The sequence below is a fragment of the Daphnia magna genome, linkage group LG8 (assembly GCF_020631705.1).
Source record: "Daphnia magna isolate NIES linkage group LG8, ASM2063170v1.1, whole genome shotgun sequence".
NCBI lineage: Eukaryota > Metazoa > Arthropoda > Branchiopoda > Diplostraca > Daphniidae > Daphnia > Daphnia magna.
In genome coordinates, this window is record NC_059189.1 from 40,001 (window position 1) to 57,158 (window position 17,158).

The following is a 17,158-nucleotide window of genomic DNA, read 5'->3' on the forward strand; positions in this document are numbered from 1 at the left end:
AGTGAACACGTTCTGTCTGAATGGCCACACAATGCTGGGTATGTATTGATATGATCGGTGGATTGGATTAAGAGTTGAGGCGTATGGTAGATGACAACAAGAATTCGCCCTCGCTCACACATACAGGGCTCACGAAAATGAGAAATAAAATGTTGCTTCAAAGAATCGGAAAAGAAGAAAAAAGAATAGGGGATGAATGACAACTATGGGGGAGAAAAACAGCATTTAAAATATTCGTTACAAAAGTTCTAATTTGCCTTGTAGAGTACGGAATTCGGCTATGAGGGCAGGTGATGTGGCGTGAGTCGTGCAAAATAGATCCGTCAAATAGACACCAACGGCCTCGACACACTGTCCTATAAGAGCTCGACGATCGGCTGTCGGCACCAGGGCTGCCAAGCCTCCAGTAGAGGAATCAACAAGCCGATTTAACATGTCGGCCAGCACTTTGAGCAAGTGATTGGGTTTGCCTTCAGCTTGCCAAACGACATCCTTTGCGCCGTACAGGCGATTGTAAACGGCAAAAAGACGCTGGAACGATACTCCAGCTGTCAGTATGATGGAAACGGCCCAGCCTAGCAATTAAGCATAAAAACATTGATCGAAATGCATTTCAAAGAACATAAAAATAATTGAAATTTACCTGGTGGGCCATTCCAGCGAACTGAATATGTTTCCAGGGTCTTAACGAGGAACTCCAAAGGGAAAAATTGCTCTGACTGGGCATAAGTTCGACCTAGCGTTTTCATTTTGCTACCCAGGGTGGCCAGTTTTGTTTCAGTGTCGGCACTACTCAGTTTCTTGACTTCAGCATTGATAATATTTTGCCAAATGCTGGTCACCAGAGCCGAGTCGTAATGATTGGCGCAGTGCAAAATAGCCAGTTTGCATTCCCACAGACCCAATGGCTCAGCGAATTGCTCGTATAGTTGAGTCACGTCAAGCAAGTCGGAATGTAAACGGCTGATGGTGTCGGCATCTCGACTGGGCAACCGAGAGACGGCTTCCAGCACTTGAGACTGGACTTTAGCCACGTCCATTTTCTCCTCCATTTCGTAGAGGAACTGGCCCTGAACGGCGTTGCCGAAGGAGCTCGTCTCAGCCGCTCGCGCGCACACAATGGCCCGCGAAAGGTATTCTATTCTCATCGGAAGACTTATGGCCGTGCTGTGGGCATCAGCTAGACGGGAAAGAACTCGTGCAGCGGCGATAAACTGGCCACTTTTTTCGTAAAACTTCCATAACAGATCGTATTTTGCAACTAAATCTGTTTGCTGCTGTTGACCAACCTAGAAAGAAAAGAAAAAAAAAAAACGGATTCGAACTACTTATTTGGGCCCGATTTATACACATCAATAAATTCAATCATACCTGACCAACTGTTTGCCTCTTGAGGTAATTCTCCAAGTGGGGCGACTGAATTTCCAACAACTTGTCGTCCCACTTGTTGTCCGTCAACCAATCGAAAATGGCAACATGACATAGTTCATCATCCGATTGCAAGGCAAGAGAAAGAGTTTCATCTGCCAACCGCTGCGCTTCTAATGGGCTTAGTCCCTCCTCGTATCCCTGTGGAGTCGTTTGTACCATCGGTCCGGGTGATTTGGGCACGCTGGGCGACTGAGGATGGCACGCAGCGGCCGTGTAGAGTTTCTGCAAAACAAGGCACATTTGCTGGTAGCAATTTTTACGAGCCAAAAGCGCCTCGACAGCGGCAGGATCTTCTTGTTGGCCGCTGTAGCATTGTTGGGCACGGTGCTGAGGGTCGAGCTTCTCAGCCACGACGCAGCAGAGCTCCACCACGCCTCCAAAGTACTGACAAGCGGACAACTGTTGGCAAACATGCGCCAAATTGATGCGAGCCGGAATCTGCTTGCACGTTTCCAGCGTTTGCTGCAGCAGACGCTCCTTGTCCATGCGGCTCATGGTGTTCGTTCGAGCCTTGAGAAGTTGCTCGTTGACTTTAGTGCATAGAGCATCCTTAAAAAGGAATGAAAATTTAGTTAACAATTATGCTTCAGTTTCATTGGCAAGTAAACAGTTACCTCATTGCGGTAGAGAGACGGGCAGACCTGTCTCAATTTTTCACTGATGGCGTCCGTACTGGCCGCATCATCCAAGTATCGATGAATCAGAGCGTTGATCAGCCCAATGCAGGTGTCGGAACCGGAAAGGATGAGGTCGCGGAACAACGTTGTCTTGAGTGACATCCGCATTTCAACCGAGCAAATGAAGCTGGTGATCGCACAACACTTTCCAGAGAGCAAGTACTTCGACGGTATGATCCAACAATTGTTTCATGGCCAACAGAGATTTTCTCTCCTGCATTTGAGCATCCTGCAGTTTTTAATTTATATCAAAATTATAATTGAAATATTAATAATTAAACAAAAGGAATGATAACTGATCAGTTGGACATCTATGAAAAATGTCCAGTATACCGGAAGGCGGCCCTTCTCACTGGACTGGTAACTCTGCGGACCGTTTTGATGGATATTGGCATGAACGAATCCCTTAAGAGCATTCAGTTGGCCGAGCACAGTTAACAACTCTTCACTGTTGACGACACTGTCCAGCAACGGCTGATGGGGCTTCCCTACATCTCTGGCCAGCGGCATAAGCCAAAGTGGCCTCAGTATGCGTCCGAGATAAAGGTAAAGTCCGTTATGTCGACCAAAGAATTGATAGTCGGTCAATTCTGCGCCACCACTGCTAGTCACTACGTTATTCGAATGGGGCGAGTGAGGTTGCACTTGGGGAGTCAAAATGGCATTTGGGTTGAATCCCCCCACTCCTCCAGAATCAGGTGAACTAAAAGTAAAATGCGACTGTTGGTGGTGGAAGTTGCTAGGTGTACTGTTCAGATGAGCGGGCGAGTTGACGACAAAAGGAGACGCGGGTGACGTAATGGGATGAGCCAGATGAGACGGATGAGACGGAGAGACTTTTACGTCGCCACCAAGTAGGAAGAAGGCGAGAGCAGCCCAGTCAGCCAGCTGGGAGTCCTGAATGCTCGTCGAACATGCCAAAATCAGGGCAGTGGCACAGGCTTGTTCTTCTCGCAGAACCTGGAAAAAAGCACGAACGGCCGTGTTGTCCGGCCCTGAAGCGTCAAACAGTAATTGATGGAGAATATCCACAGGCCTAAGTTGGGAGACGACGTGGCAGCATTGCGTCTTCAGGAAAATGAACTTTCGAGGTCCCACAGCATGTTATGTTACAATAAGTGAAGGCTCAGGTGCTGGAGGGGCAAAGATTGACGGATCGATTTGTCTTTGGAGGGTAGGAGTAACTTCTGCCAATGACCATCTCTTTCCGTCCAACCCCAGCGTGTTTTGCGTCTCTGAAAATGTCTGGGCAGCTGGAAAATTTAAATTGGACAATGTCCTGGCTACATCGTTCCCTGATGCTGTGATGGTAGTTAAAAACGTGATTCCCACGCATTGGCCGCGTAACCAGGCGGTAGACGCACTTGGAACAGCTAAATCGTCACCAGGCGGCTAGAAGGCGTAGCTCCGTTGAATGTACGTCAGGACAAAGTGTTTAAGTACAGACCAAGTTCAAACCAATGCAACTCCATACAGGGACTGTGTTTGGAATGTTATTACCATGACTGCCAGAGTATAAATTTATATGACCATCAACGTCAAATCTATAAAAGAAAAGTTTGAGGAATTAGTTGATGTTATCACAAAAAAAACCTGAAAAAATATCATACGAAAAACGTTGTTCGTCAACGAACACAGCCTTTGTCCAAAAATGTTCTTAAGAACACAAATATTTTTGCGCAAATTGCCTCCTCTGCAACTTTGTCTCATGATCAAGGATTGGAATGAAGAATGCCATTATTAAGTTTACTCAAAAAACACACAAAAATAGGTGTTTGAAACTTCACTTTTGAAATTGTTTGTTTGGCTATTTGCTGAAGCTGCACTAGACAAGGGAAATATCAAGCGTCATGAGCGCCCCTAGTGAGGTTTTTTGAAAAATTAAAAATATAAGCAGAGTCATAGAACCATGGTGTAAAAGGGAGGTGTACCAACTCTTCAGTTAAGAAGGGTATCTCAGCTGAAGCCTCTTCGTGGTACAAGGTTATCTATCGTCAGAGACGCCTGGTGGCCGATCTTAAACTAAATGAAAAACCCACTTGAAAAATATTCTAAGTCCAAAACAGTGGATCCATCCCTATCGGCATTCGCTACGGCCCATGGCAATAAGATGGCATTTCAAAATTAATGTTATTATCTTTCTTGTTTGGAAAAAAAAATATTTCAAGTACTGTATGATCACACTCAATATTTAAAAAGAAATTAAAAGATAGTTTAAGTATTACTTTGTATTAAATTTCTTGTATGGGCATTTTTGGCCAGTTTGAAACTCGCCTGGACTGTTGTTTGTTCTTTGGACAATAAAACATCTTTCAAACGTTTAGATTCAAAATAAGTTTTCCAGGATTGCGATGGCACTCCTCAGTTAACTCTATTATTTTTAGCATGTCTTCGAGTACAGATTTTTTCCCCTTTGTTACCTTTCCCTCCATTTCGACTAAATTATTCCAGTTGTTCCCATTAATTGACTCACCCTTGTGTCGTCCATTCATAATGTCAAATGTGTCATTAATAAGCTTTGTAAGCTTTTCTGTAGCTTCCGATCCTAATAAAATAATGAGTTAGATTTAGAAATTTGGAAGATTTAATGAGGTACCATTGAATAAATGCGCTGTTTTTTTGTCTTCTCTTAAAAATTTTAAAGCCATGGCCATATGTTTGGAGTACAGCTGTGTGGCCAAGCTTACCGTCATTCTCTGCCAGGTTGATGGCCAAATGTGAGCAAGTTTTAACTTGGGAACCAATTTCAAACCAAGCAACCTTTGATGCTCAAATACTCTCTGATAGAACATGTGGTAGACAGTGTGCCCGGCAAACTGAGAAACATAAAAAGGAAAGTATTAGTCTCCATTTGCTTAAGTATACTTTAAGCACATTTACAACCTGAGCAATTTTGTGATGGAGAAAATGATTTCTAGTGCATTTTATAAGGTGTGGGACATCAATGAATGCGTAAATCTTGATATTGCCATTGAGTGGGTGAAGAAAATGGTTGTCGGTTTCTTTTGCACAACTATAACTAACTAACTAACTAACTAACTATAACTAACAACCATCGACGAAGCACAATTTATTCACCATTTTTGGAAAGACGCTATCAAGGCGTCAACCAAACGACGCCATTAATGTGTTCAAACTTTCAGTACGACTAATGGAAAACCGTTGACGACTGATCCGAAGGTAACATTTGCTCACAAGCTCAAGAGATGGCGTTTACTATAGATAACCTAGCAATGCCTACTGGTACCACAAAGAGGCTTCACAAGAGATACCCTTCTTAACTGAAGAGTTGGTACACCTCCCTTTTACACCATGATAGAACCCTGGTTCGTTCACGACAGGGGGGGAATCGTCTGTCTTTGTGCTAAATTTCGGAAATAGCAGTCAGAGCCTCCAGCGGGTGTGTGATAAGTGCACCAATCAGGAAATACGTTTGAAAACTTCAACAGCCAATCACAACAGTGATAAAGGAAACGAACAGAGCAGACGATACCAGAAAAATTGAAGCTCGAATAGAAACACTGAAATGGCCGTTGAATAATTCAGTTTCTCTCGATAGATGACTCTGATTTTAGTTTCCACCACTGTGCCCCGCCCCAAAAACGTCGAAATTTCAGACATTCAGACCAACGAAACGCGGTATAGGGATTCCTCTCAGCCTGGACCAACCAGGGTTCTATGACTCTGATATAAGCTGTAAAACTGTAGGAAAAAAAAACAAAGGTTTTCTAAGGATTCGGCAACTCTGGTTGATGCCGCAAAAAAGGGATTTTCATAATTTCGTTTTTTAAACTACTCTAAAATCGTAGAATAAATAGAGAAAAATCTGAAAATTAGGGTACAGATAGAACTAACGAAGTTCTTTTTTTTAAGCCTTCTTGCATCTTCGTAGCCCTAGCTGTTTGTTCAATAAAGTAAGCCGAAGTGGCCTCATTTGCATAAGGTCCTCTCGGCTTTCTAAAGACTTTTTCATCGAATTTTCACCCACCCTTCCCATTAAAATAAAATTCTTGAAAAAATTAGGGGCGTTCTCACTATTTATGAGAACGTACACACAAAAAATAGTATCATTTGGGTAAAAATTGTAGAACTGAGAGAACCGCAAAAATGGCGTTTTAACGTAAGGTTCTCTCAGGCTTCCAAAGAGTTTTGGTAGGTACTGTATGTATTTGAAATTTTGGTGTGTTCATCTGTGGAACTTGGCCTAAGAAAATTTATTTATGTTCCGCCGTTTGCAAATTTAATCAAACCTACTCAAAAGGGGTTCCGTGGGGTTGCGCTTTCTCCATCTGTGGGGGGAAAAGCGCGCGCGCGCCGCACCGAGTGCAACTATGAACGTAAAATATTTTCAGTTTTCAATAAATTATAACTAAAGAACCGAAAGCGGGTGAAGCTTGATTATTTTTTTAGTAATAAAAGAAAATCTTATCTACAACTTTGCAAAAAATAATTGCCGTCCGAGCGGCCAGATTTCTTCAACAAGCGACTAAAGTTTTTATTTTAAAATCAAGATTACGGCATGACAGGATTTTTTTTTTTCATGGGACACAAACCAAAAGAAAGGAAAAACAATTCTCTTTCTTTTCGCTACTTTCGATTTTTTAAAAAATAAAAATATTGCATCAATTATTAGTTTTAACGCTAAAACGCGCATAAAAAGACAACAAAAAGTCCAGACTTTGCCATTTTATTGCAGGTGTTCTATTACGAGTACATTTTTTTCCTTTGGTAGTGTTTCTATACATACCATAAGGAATGCATTAAAAAAAAACAGGGCGATTTTTTTTTTTTGTGACGGAAAAAATTCAAATTCCATGGAATGACCCGTAAGCAAATGCAGAAAAATTGTTCAAAATGACATGTAAAGCCAGTAAAAATGTAATATATTTTATAGTTTTTTAGTAATACATACGGGAATCAACGATACAGCCATTAGTGTCATCAACTATGATTAAATATGTCATTCACCGTTCAAGAAATCGTTGATATAGCTTAAAAGAGGGCTGTACAATTTGTTACGATTAATTATTTATACAAGTCACTATCGTTTGATAGATACCAATTACTGTTTCCATGCCACAAGATTCATCCGGGGAATCATGGGCGATCTGCAATTAACGCGAGGATTCCTACGAGAAGACAAAAATCAAACTGTTTTTAAGCCACCTGACTGGCAACTACAATAAAACTTACGTAGGTGATGGTTGGCGGAAAACCAGAGGCTGTATGCTCCCTATTTGATCAGCATTATCACAAATAATTGCGGCTAAGCTCATTCGGCGAATTTCTTGGAGTTGGGCTGTGAAATCAGAACGTATAGCTACATTAAGTTTAACACTTTGATAAACTTTACAACTGACAACCTGGAGTAAATGAATTTGGATGTCCACCGTGCTCGTAAAAGAAACGATCACCTTCCTTCAAACGCGCAAATTGATCAGCAATAATGCAAGAAAACACTGGGCCAAGCATTGAACCGGGCAAATGACTTTCGACGAGACCCCCAGCGTAAAGATCGATGTCGTCGACCGAACGATAAACAGCAGCCAAACGATCCACTACTGCACGATCCATAATGGTTAACAACTCTTGAAAGCTGGTGACAGGCGGCAAACCACAGACTTGGCGGTATGTATTATAGCCAGGCAACCCATGATCACGACCACGCCAAAGATTTAAGGAGACAAGATCGAATCCGAAATCTCGTCTCGCGCTACAGAGACAAACGAGGAAGAAATGAATTATCTAGTTAAACTAACACTTTTGAAAATTACCTTTGGAAGAGATGATTAGTTACGTCCTCTGATACCCATTCGTCCATGTTTTGCGGCCATTGGTCAATCAGTCCACGTAAAACGGCGTCCATCTGACCAGCTTGACGTAACAAATGAGGATTGTCGAACCAGTGTCTCATCAGTTCCACTCGGACAGTCCCATCTTCCGCCACGAGACTAGACGAGAATACACTATGTTAAAAAAAAATATTTAAATAAAACGTGTTTACGTACTTCATTGCCCCCTGAATGAGAGAGTGGCCCATGCGAAACGCAGCAGCTGCAAATTCGTTAGTAATCGATGGGTTTACGTTCTCGTCGTAACTGGGCGAATAGCCAGTAGTTTGAGGAGTCAACCCGTAAGTGTCCATAGTTAATCTCCCAAGAAGAGAGGGTAGAAATTCATTGTAGGTAATGTGTTGCACCAAAGCACCAACAATCCGTCGAGCCTCGAGATAAAGCACCTCATCATTCCAGCGAGGATTAATAGCAGCCAATGCGGTAGCCAGGAAATTATGTTGGCGCAAGAAAAGTATGTGCAACGCTGTTAGTCCCATAATTTGGTTTGCACGTGAATCGCCTGATACGTTATTTAAAAAACGTGGCCCATTAAAATTGAAATTGTGGCATGAACAAAACTTAGCCTAAACTACCTGCTACGAAACAAGCAAAACCAGCAGTCCGACCAACACAACCTCGAGCTTGAGGATTTTGTGGCAGGTAAGGGCGTCCTTCGATAACAGAGATTTTCATTAGGCCTCCGACAAACTGACGCAGGCTGGCAGCGATAGCTGGTGATGGCCCGTAAATGTGCGAAGCGTCGATAAAGTGAGTCAGTTGATTCATTTGTTCTGCATAGCCCATACGGCAATCTAACCGAGGAGCAATCATGGATCGAACGAAATTGAGGCACCGAACGCCCCTCGGACCGTAAAAAGGATCGTTTGCAGGAATATCAATTGGGAAGCAATGAGGATGGCGCATTTCTGGAGGAATAATGCCACCTTCTCTAGAACAGCAGTCTATATTTGATTGATTTGCTACAATATTAAAAAAAAAAAAAAAAACGACTTTACTTTTCACTAGTTCAAGAATCTCAACTTCATTATAGACTTACCTGTACGAAAGACCGGAACATGGATCATGTCATGATCTACAAATTGACCCCATTGCATAAGCATATGAGTCATGTCCACTCTTGGGTGGTTCTCATCTGTGACTATAATACTCCGCACTACTCGAACATTTGGAAGCTCCCTGCCCATTTTTCTAATTTTGGGGTCCCAAATTCCTAACGGGAGTATCAGAATACGGTTCATCACCGCGTAAAAAAAACTATATAACGTCAAAGTTACCGTCGTCGTACTCGGGTGGAGCCAAACGTTCTAATGCCGACAATGCGCTACCCCAGGAAGGCTGTCGTAGGTTGTTACACGTTCCATCGAAGGATCGATATTTAATAGGCAAGCATGCAGGGAGTAGAGGGCAGGTATCTTCTAGTAAACCTAACCGCGTGTCAATCGCCTGCAGTCCAAGTCCAGCCTGTTCCGGTGAAAGTCTCAACCTAAGAATTAACACAAGAATGTGACAAACAAGATTTCCATGCCCCTTTAATAGCCACGTACCTGTCTTGCAAACGCCTTGCAGCATTCACTACCAAGAGGGCTCTGTCGCCCTGAACACGAGCCATTTCTAATGGGGCCATGTTTGTAGAGTGAGCCCAAGCCATTGAATTGAAGCTCATCACCATTTGTTGACGACTAAGATTCTCTTCGATCTTCAAGTTAATCAAGGTTATTAAATTAAATACAAGAATAAGATCTGCATATCTACGTACAATATTCATATGAAGCAAGTCGGTACGGGCTGCACGAGAAGTCTGCTCCAAAATTGCAGGCGAAACCGGTTGAACTGGTGGCAGCAAACGAATCTTTGGTATTTCAGGGTATTTGATTGCAGTAGCTAATAACAAAACGTTTAGAAAAGTAGTACATAAAAACATCTGTGAAATGAAGAGGAATAAATTTACGAACATCTAACGTGAACAACATCAGGGCAGCAAAAGCCAATGGCACCTCGGAGATCTGAACATGGTTTTGGTGGAAATGTAGGGAATTCGGCGTACCAAACGGAACATTGAGATGTCGGTTTACAAGCAAATTGATTTCCACATGCACCCATAGACAAACTGTCGATTGCGTTCGGACTAGGAGGAACTGCCCAGATGACAGTGGGAAAAATAAGTAAAAAACACAACATCTCACAATTTTGTTTCGCGTCTTTTCCTAGAGAATCCAAACTCTAAATTAAAAAAAAAACACAAAATTTAAAACACTTGACGCCAATCTTTCAGGATAAAAGTGACTTACGTTTTCTTTGGTCAAAGAATAATATGAATTCTAAAACAGAGCAAGCCTGTACAAGACACCTGCACTGAACGAAAGATTCAGGACTAATGCCTCTGACTATGGTCAAGCAGTAAGAGATATTGCCACTTTTAAAAGAAAGTCGTGCGTCTACACAATGCTAATGACGCAGGTGAAATGAAAGTGATGATGAAGGAGTTGCACACGTTGACTGGAATGTCCTAATGAGCTTTCGATTGCCACCTTACCGTAGGGAATGGTAAGCTATTTCAATTTGTTCTCTCCCTGCCTCCTTCGTTTCAATATCAAATGACTCCATCAGGGAAGTAAATGGGCGGACTTTGCCTGGAGCCAACATACAGACAAAACGATAAGTTGAACATTACGATTTGGGCGTTTAAACTTACTCTGTCATAAAGTAATAGGTTTATTAAGGTGAGAGATATGCTTTTCCAAATGACCTCTGCCAGCCAGACAGGTGGCACAGTGTCGCGTAGTCCAACAAAATACTTCATTAATTTTTTTTTTGTTCACCCTTTCCCTTTCCTCTTGGGGCAAGATGTGAACACGCTAAATTGTGCCAGTTCTTGAAATTTCATTAGTTTGGTCACTGGTTTCCATCAAGGCCATGCAATCTGCTTAATCAAATTAAAGTTAATGTAGTTAAAGATTTTGCTCTTCTTACCGATAAAAGGAAACTCAAATTCAGTCTATGTACTCTATGCATTATGCTTTCAATTTTTTTGCTAGGGTGTGATATCAAATGGGGAACAAAATAATAATTAAAAAAATTAATAAACGAACCAAAAACGCAGACATTTTGCATAATCGAAAGTAACCTGTGCTGGTATGATTCTGCAGGAAAAATGACGAAACTTGTCAATCAAATCTCCTTTCACGTCAAACAATCAAAACGGTCACGACTTTCTCCGGTCCCCAGTCACCATCACGCAACACACGAAAACGCCTATGACCACACACGCACACGCAAACATATTAAGCCTTGCGTAGACGCGGGGTCATTTCTTTTCTACGATTAATTTGAGGTAAAATATTCCGTCAAGTCGGGAAAAAAAGGACAAGTGACCCAGATTTTCGTACGACACTAACGACTGAGTGGGTGTGGAATGAAATGTCAGATCACAACGAATGTACAAAAATAGAGAAAGACGAACTGCATACTCCGCAAAAAACATATGGGTCTTTTACTCGGGTACTTGTAACAAAAGAAATGTACAACAAAGGCATTCATCTTGGACGGACAACGAAAGTCAGCCGAGTTTCACCATTTTCTAACGGAAGGATTGAATTTAAAAAGTGCTGCTGGTCGACATGCAAATGAGTGAAAAAGGGAAAGGAGGCCAGCTTTTCATTTCCTCGTAGAACGCGTCGTCCGCTTAGGTCGGGTGTCTTTCGTTTCCGTATTTTCCGGACTGATTTCAGTGACTGCAAGCCTGGTGCTCAATTCAATGATTTCCGAATCCTTTTTAGACGACGACGACGACGACGACGAAGTAGATTTGGATTTGGCAAGTTTCTTGTCTACTTTGTCGGAAACAACAGGCCGTTGCAGGTCTAGGTTAGTTTCGGCTTTATTTGAGGAGATTGCTTTCCTGGAAGACTTGGCCGTGGCAACAACAGGTCGACTGTTTGATTCCAATTTGGTAACCCCTCGTTTGAAAAACTTCGTTTGAACGGGTTGAGCAGTCAATTCTGCAGGTGCCATTTCTTGAACCTTGTTCTTGGTAACTTCTGTACATTTCTCGCTTTTCCGTTTGGTAGGCGAAGGACATGGCGCAAGCACGTCACTGTCACTGTCACTGTCGCTCGAGTAAAGGATGGCTTTCTGAGGTTGGCCTAACCGACGGCGAGAAAAGCCTCCATCGCTATCGTCATCGTCATCAATCTGGAAAACAATCGCAAACGTATTTTAAGACATTCACCAAATAACGAAGAAATACTACACTTAGATTTTAGCTTACGGTAATGGTGTTGTCAATTTTGATTCCCATTAGATTCCGCCTTATGCGTCTTGGAGCTGGAACTTCGATAGGTTTCCTGAGACTAAACGCGGGAGTTTTTGGCACCTGGTCACCCTCTAAAATGATTATATCTTCGTCGTCTTCTTCGTCGTGAGCCGTGCTTTTACACTTTTGTTCGGGGGTGAAGAATTGAACAGGCTGCTGAGTAGAGACAACGGCGATGGCTGAAGTCAGTTTCATAACTCGATGCTCCAGCGGACCCAGATAGAACTCGTACATAACAGCTTTCACCGGCGCCAGCGACTCGTCAATCTCAACATTGGCGCTATTGGTAACTAATCGATGCATCGCATTTTCTAAGAGTAGCTCCATGCATGTTACGACAGGTGGTTGAAACCACTGCAATTTGTACTGAGCCCAAATTTCATTGGTGCTCAAGCCATCAGGTACATCAAATAAGCGCTTCGCTGAGCTCTTCGTGGCGATGGTTTTCGTTGAACTTTTCAGACGGCAGGATATTGATTGTACTAGTTGCTGTCCCCTGTGAAAGTCTTCTGTGGCTAGATCGTGGAACCCCATGAAACTCCACAGCTTTGACTGGACCAATAAGGCGGCGCAACGTATCGACATGACTAGCTCACCAGAGCAACTCAGGCAAACGCAGCCGGAAACATGTTCGGGGAAAATGCCGTCGCATATTTCTCTTGCCTTCGTATTTGGCGATGCTCCTTGATGGTTGAATTCTAATTGAAGCATCCGCTGGGTGGCGTCTTGATTTCCTTGAATTGGAACCTCGGGGACTTTTCGTGCGGCAGTTCCTTTTCGCCGATCAGATCTTATCTGTACGGGGGAAATGGGCGTTTCGAATGATTTCTTGCCAACCGAAACCTTAGTTTCTGACTCCGGGACTATTGGCGGAGCTACACCCATCAAATGACAAATAAGCACCAATTTAGATTGGCAATCCATGGTGTTGTCTAGCATCAAATCGATATGGCAAAGCTCCAAAAGAGCTTCAGCTGTCCTGTATAGAGAAAAGTCATATTTGGAAAAAAGATTTCAACTTGTTGGAAAAAAAGGAAGAGCTCATTACCTAAGGACTGAGACGTGCCGTTGGGCTGCATTCATAGCCTCTTTCAGGAAGAAGCGGGCCTCACGCGGTGCTGCCGTGTACAAATAGATGCGAGAGAGGCTAATGGCGCTAAGAAGGAAATGCCGCAGAACGTTCCACTCTTGCCCATAAAAATCCCAGCCATGCTGTTCTTGGGCGTAGCTAACATAACATTTCAGTGCCGTGTAGGCCGTCTGGGTAGCTTTGACACCGGCCTGGACAGATCCGATTTCGCTCGACGGTGGAATGTGACTCAGTTCTTCTGGTACAACGACCAGCAAACTCCGCAATAAATTGGCTTGCGAGATCAGCAGCAACATGCTTTTTGAGGGTGACTCGGCTTTTATCGCTGGTAATATCAAGACGTGCTCTTCGATGATTCGCCAGGACTCGACAAAATTGTGTTGGTAATATTGCGCCCAAGCCTTGTTCAGAAGGAAAAGGATCTGGTCTTGGAGAACCACAGCCTTATTCTCTATTAATTCCTGGCAGCGAACAAGTATTTTGCTTTCAATTTTCAACCCCAATCTGAGCAGTTCTGAGGCGGCAAGCACCAACTCGTCATCACATTTTGCAGATTCAGCCAGTCTGAGCGTAAGAAACCACGCTCGAGCACTAAAATAAAAATGCTTTAGCCAATTTAGCGTGTAACAAGAACAAACAGGTTACCTAAAGAAACTGTTGCCGTTAAGGCTAAAGTAGTATCCCAGAGATTTAAGGCAATTAAAAATGACACTGCTATAGTGTTCTGGGCACCAGCCAAACTGCACCAGTTCTTCCCATTGCTGAAGACATTTCACCATCCATTCTTGGTTTTTAAGCTCCAGTTCCAGTTTTAAGTAGGAATAAGACACTGCGTCTACCGACGTTCCGTCTCTAGTCACGCTCGTGTCATCTTCCCCTGGTGGAATCTCGTTGTTTGAACTGCTCTGAATCAACGGGCCAAGTGATACCATTTCTTGCTAAAAATAAAAATATAGATATCCTTTTGATGATTATCACGATAACGACTAGCTTATACTTCGGTCTTCTTTTTTAACATTTCCTGTTGGCTTGCGTAAAGCTCCAGATAAGACAATGCGAGGTAGATTTGTCCTTGGAACTGGCAATCTGATGACGAGACCTGTGCAACTAATTTGGCTACAGCTTTCTTGGCAGCTTGATATCGTTCAGTGTAGTCGTCTCCTTCACGAGACAAAAGGAAATTCGAAACGCCCTTTTGAAAAGAGGATCTTGCCAATACGGAAGATTGCTGAGCTATAGCGCTGAAAGCAGCTTTAGGTATCCATCTAAACATTCAACGATGATAATTTCTCATTGCATGTTACAGTCTACTACGAAGATTTTTCCCCCACCCTTTCCGTCTATCAAATGCTTGAAACTCTTCAAAAAGTAGATTCCAGGCAGAGTTGTTTTCAAGCACCAAATGTTTTAATTTGAATACATCTAAAACCGTCATTTCCTTCTCAGGTTTGAAAGGGAGAAAAAAAAAATAAAGAATTAATAAATTAATTGTGTTTTTTTTTTTTTCATGTGAGACGTGAACAATCATTTACCAGAAGACGATCAGTGGGGGCCGTCACCTCATGATGGACTTCACGCTTAAAACGACTCCATGCAACAAACAAGTGCTGTCCAACAGCCGGATTCCTGCAGACAGCCTTACCATCTGTTTCGTTTATGTCATAGTACGATGAGAAACATAGGGCGAAATCATCTATAATTCCATTCCAATCACGGAACGCTTTGCGGGAGTCGTAAAGCGCCGTCCATCGCAATGAAAAATGGTTTGGCATCTTAAAGAACAAAAATATAATAGTTTAATAAGGATTACACAAAAAGAAATCAGACTAACCTCTCCATTGGAAATATCAGGTGGTTGATTAATCATATGATACTCGAGCGCTTTGCGGAAGTATATGGCGGCGTTGGTGTAATCCGACCTTTGCGACAAGCAAAAAGCACCGACATTGTAGGCGAATATTTCTGTGCGTGGGCAAAGCGTAGACCATTAAATAAATTTAATAATAATAGTCAACATAAAAAATGTTTACCCGCGCAAGAAAAATGATTGTTTTTCTTATTCTGATCCACGATTTCTTGTTTAATAAACTGGTCGACATAATGAATCACTGTTTGGCAATGGACTATTTTGGAAGGGTCAAGCTTTAGAAGATGATAGCTAACTGAGCAGGCACGGGAAAGACACTTGTTCCTCAGGTTTGTAGAATCCATTTGCAAATTAGCTTCAATAACCGATCCTAGACGATCACCTTCTTGGTAAAAGTAAAGCAAAAGATTTATGACGGAGACAATTTGGTTTTTACGTTCCCATTTTGTCTCGACTGATTGGTTACTAACACCATTTGAGTAGCCTAGAGCAAGAACAACGATTCGAACCAAAATAATGTGATAATCTTTGGTCAAGAAATTATTCCACTTTACGGAGAACATGTCAACTTGATCTCCGTCATTGGCTCCAAACAGATTCAACACCAAATCAATTATGCCGTAAATCTGTTTGCTTTCTTGAATTTCTTTGGCTAATAACTTGAGCTTGGAAGTTCGGTCTTCATGGTGATGTGTTGACGATGATAACAGCACCAAATGTGCCCAGACTTGAAGTAATGATGTTGTACAGTGAGAACCTTTAATTACATGGTTATTAAAATATAAAACAAATTCATCAAAAACACATCCAGCCAACTGGAGTGAACCACTAGACGGTTCCTGCACAACAACCACAAGCTTGTCAATAACCCGATTCCAGTAGGTGCTCCCTCCGTGAACCAAAACTGATAGGGCCAAACTCCTATAGGAGAAAGGCATAGTTCATCACTCACTTTGTTGGCAACATTCCAAACTTGAGCAAAAAAATTTGCAGCAATTGATTCAACATCCTTGAGTGTTTTGCTGATCTTCCGCAGGCAAACAAGAATTGTTTTTGACAACATCACACAAATCTCACTTTTATCAAAAGTACTGATATAAAGTGTCACTAAATGATAGAGGGATAGTATTCCTTGTGTAAATTCTGTGTCATCTGCTGTAAGATCTTGAGATTTGTCAAGGGTAGCACAACAAATTTGCACAAATTCCCTTACACTGTCTTCATCTTTGCTACCAGAATTGATCTTCAGCTGAGTTACCAAGCTTCTCAAAAGCTTGAACGTTACTCTTCCGTCTACATCTGTTCGATAAGTCTGCGCAAAATATAAAGAAACGCAGTCAGGAACAGATTTTGTAACTAAGCAACATGTCTGTGCTAATACCTTGAGCAAAGTGGTAGCTTTATCAAACAGTTTAGACTTAATGCACAGTACGATTTCTGAAAAAGAACTCATTTTTCTAATAATCGTACTATTAAAGACGTTTAACTAGTGAATTATTTTAAAAAATATGAGTGAAATCAATTCAGTTGCACACTAAAAAATTGCGCCATATTGATAAAAACTTTGAATCGTAGAGAGCGTTGCCAAATTGGAGAATTCATTGTTCGCAAAATTTTTTTATTAGATTTAAGAAATTTTAGGGATGGGAATAGGGCTCGGCCCCGTGTCCAATGGGTTATTTGGGCGAATGGGTGGTCTTCTGGCAAAATTGATCCGGTGGGTAGGTTCCTGACTTTGTGCCCTACCTACCCGTAACATGTAACACAATTTCGAAACCATTTCCATTACGGGTTAACCGTAATCCCGTTTCTACCCGATTACGGTTTTCCCTGAAATCAAGTGTTTCGGAAGTTTTCCTCCCTTTATTTAACTGCTTTGAGCCGCCATTTTCCAGATGGCGTGGTTTCCTCACGCCCCCCTTTGCA

General features: G+C 42.2%; 2 protein-coding genes, 1 non-coding gene and 1 pseudogene across 4 annotated transcripts; all 4 read right to left on the reverse strand.

Moving 5' to 3' along the window:
• Positions 1–17: 17 nt before the first annotated feature.
• Positions 18–3,595, reverse strand: LOC123475549 (annotated as a pseudogene).
• Positions 3,596–4,631: 1,036 nt separating this feature from the next.
• On the reverse strand, positions 4,632–5,598 carry LOC116935163. The gene is made up of 2 exons (XR_006650827.1): positions 4,992–5,598; positions 4,632–4,924 (listed from the first exon to the last, which is right to left on the reverse strand). It is a non-coding gene; the product is annotated as an uncharacterized LOC116935163 (transcript).
• Positions 5,599–6,974: 1,376 nt separating this feature from the next.
• On the reverse strand, positions 6,975–10,438 carry LOC116928591 (chorion peroxidase). 2 transcript variants are annotated; one of them, XM_032935689.2, is made up of 12 exons: positions 10,252–10,438; positions 9,916–10,167; positions 9,720–9,844; positions 9,508–9,659; positions 9,238–9,446; positions 9,000–9,173; positions 8,536–8,922; positions 8,117–8,462; positions 7,883–8,059; positions 7,472–7,821; positions 7,302–7,407; positions 6,975–7,237 (listed from the first exon to the last, which is right to left on the reverse strand). In XM_032935689.2, exons 2-12 carry the CDS (start codon positions 10,139–10,141, stop codon positions 7,171–7,173), a joined length of 2,319 nt encoding a protein of 772 aa, XP_032791580.2. In that variant the 5' UTR covers positions 10,142–10,167; positions 10,252–10,438; the 3' UTR covers positions 6,975–7,170. The 2 variants fall into 2 exon arrangements, with proteins under 2 accessions (XP_032791580.2, XP_032791579.2); XM_032935688.2 differs by having other exon boundaries at positions 9,916–10,183.
• Positions 10,439–11,430: 992 nt separating this feature from the next.
• LOC116928589 lies at positions 11,431–16,899 on the reverse strand. Its single transcript, XM_032935684.2, is given in 11 exon segments — positions 11,431–12,154; positions 12,231–13,254; positions 13,324–13,956; positions 14,011–14,303; positions 14,363–14,630; positions 14,697–14,803; positions 14,898–15,137; positions 15,197–15,327; positions 15,396–16,164; positions 16,167–16,544; positions 16,614–16,899. Coding segments are annotated over 11 exon segments (4,452 nt in total). The 5' UTR covers positions 16,686–16,899; the 3' UTR covers positions 11,431–11,617.
• Between the last annotated feature and the right edge of the window lie 259 nt (positions 16,900–17,158).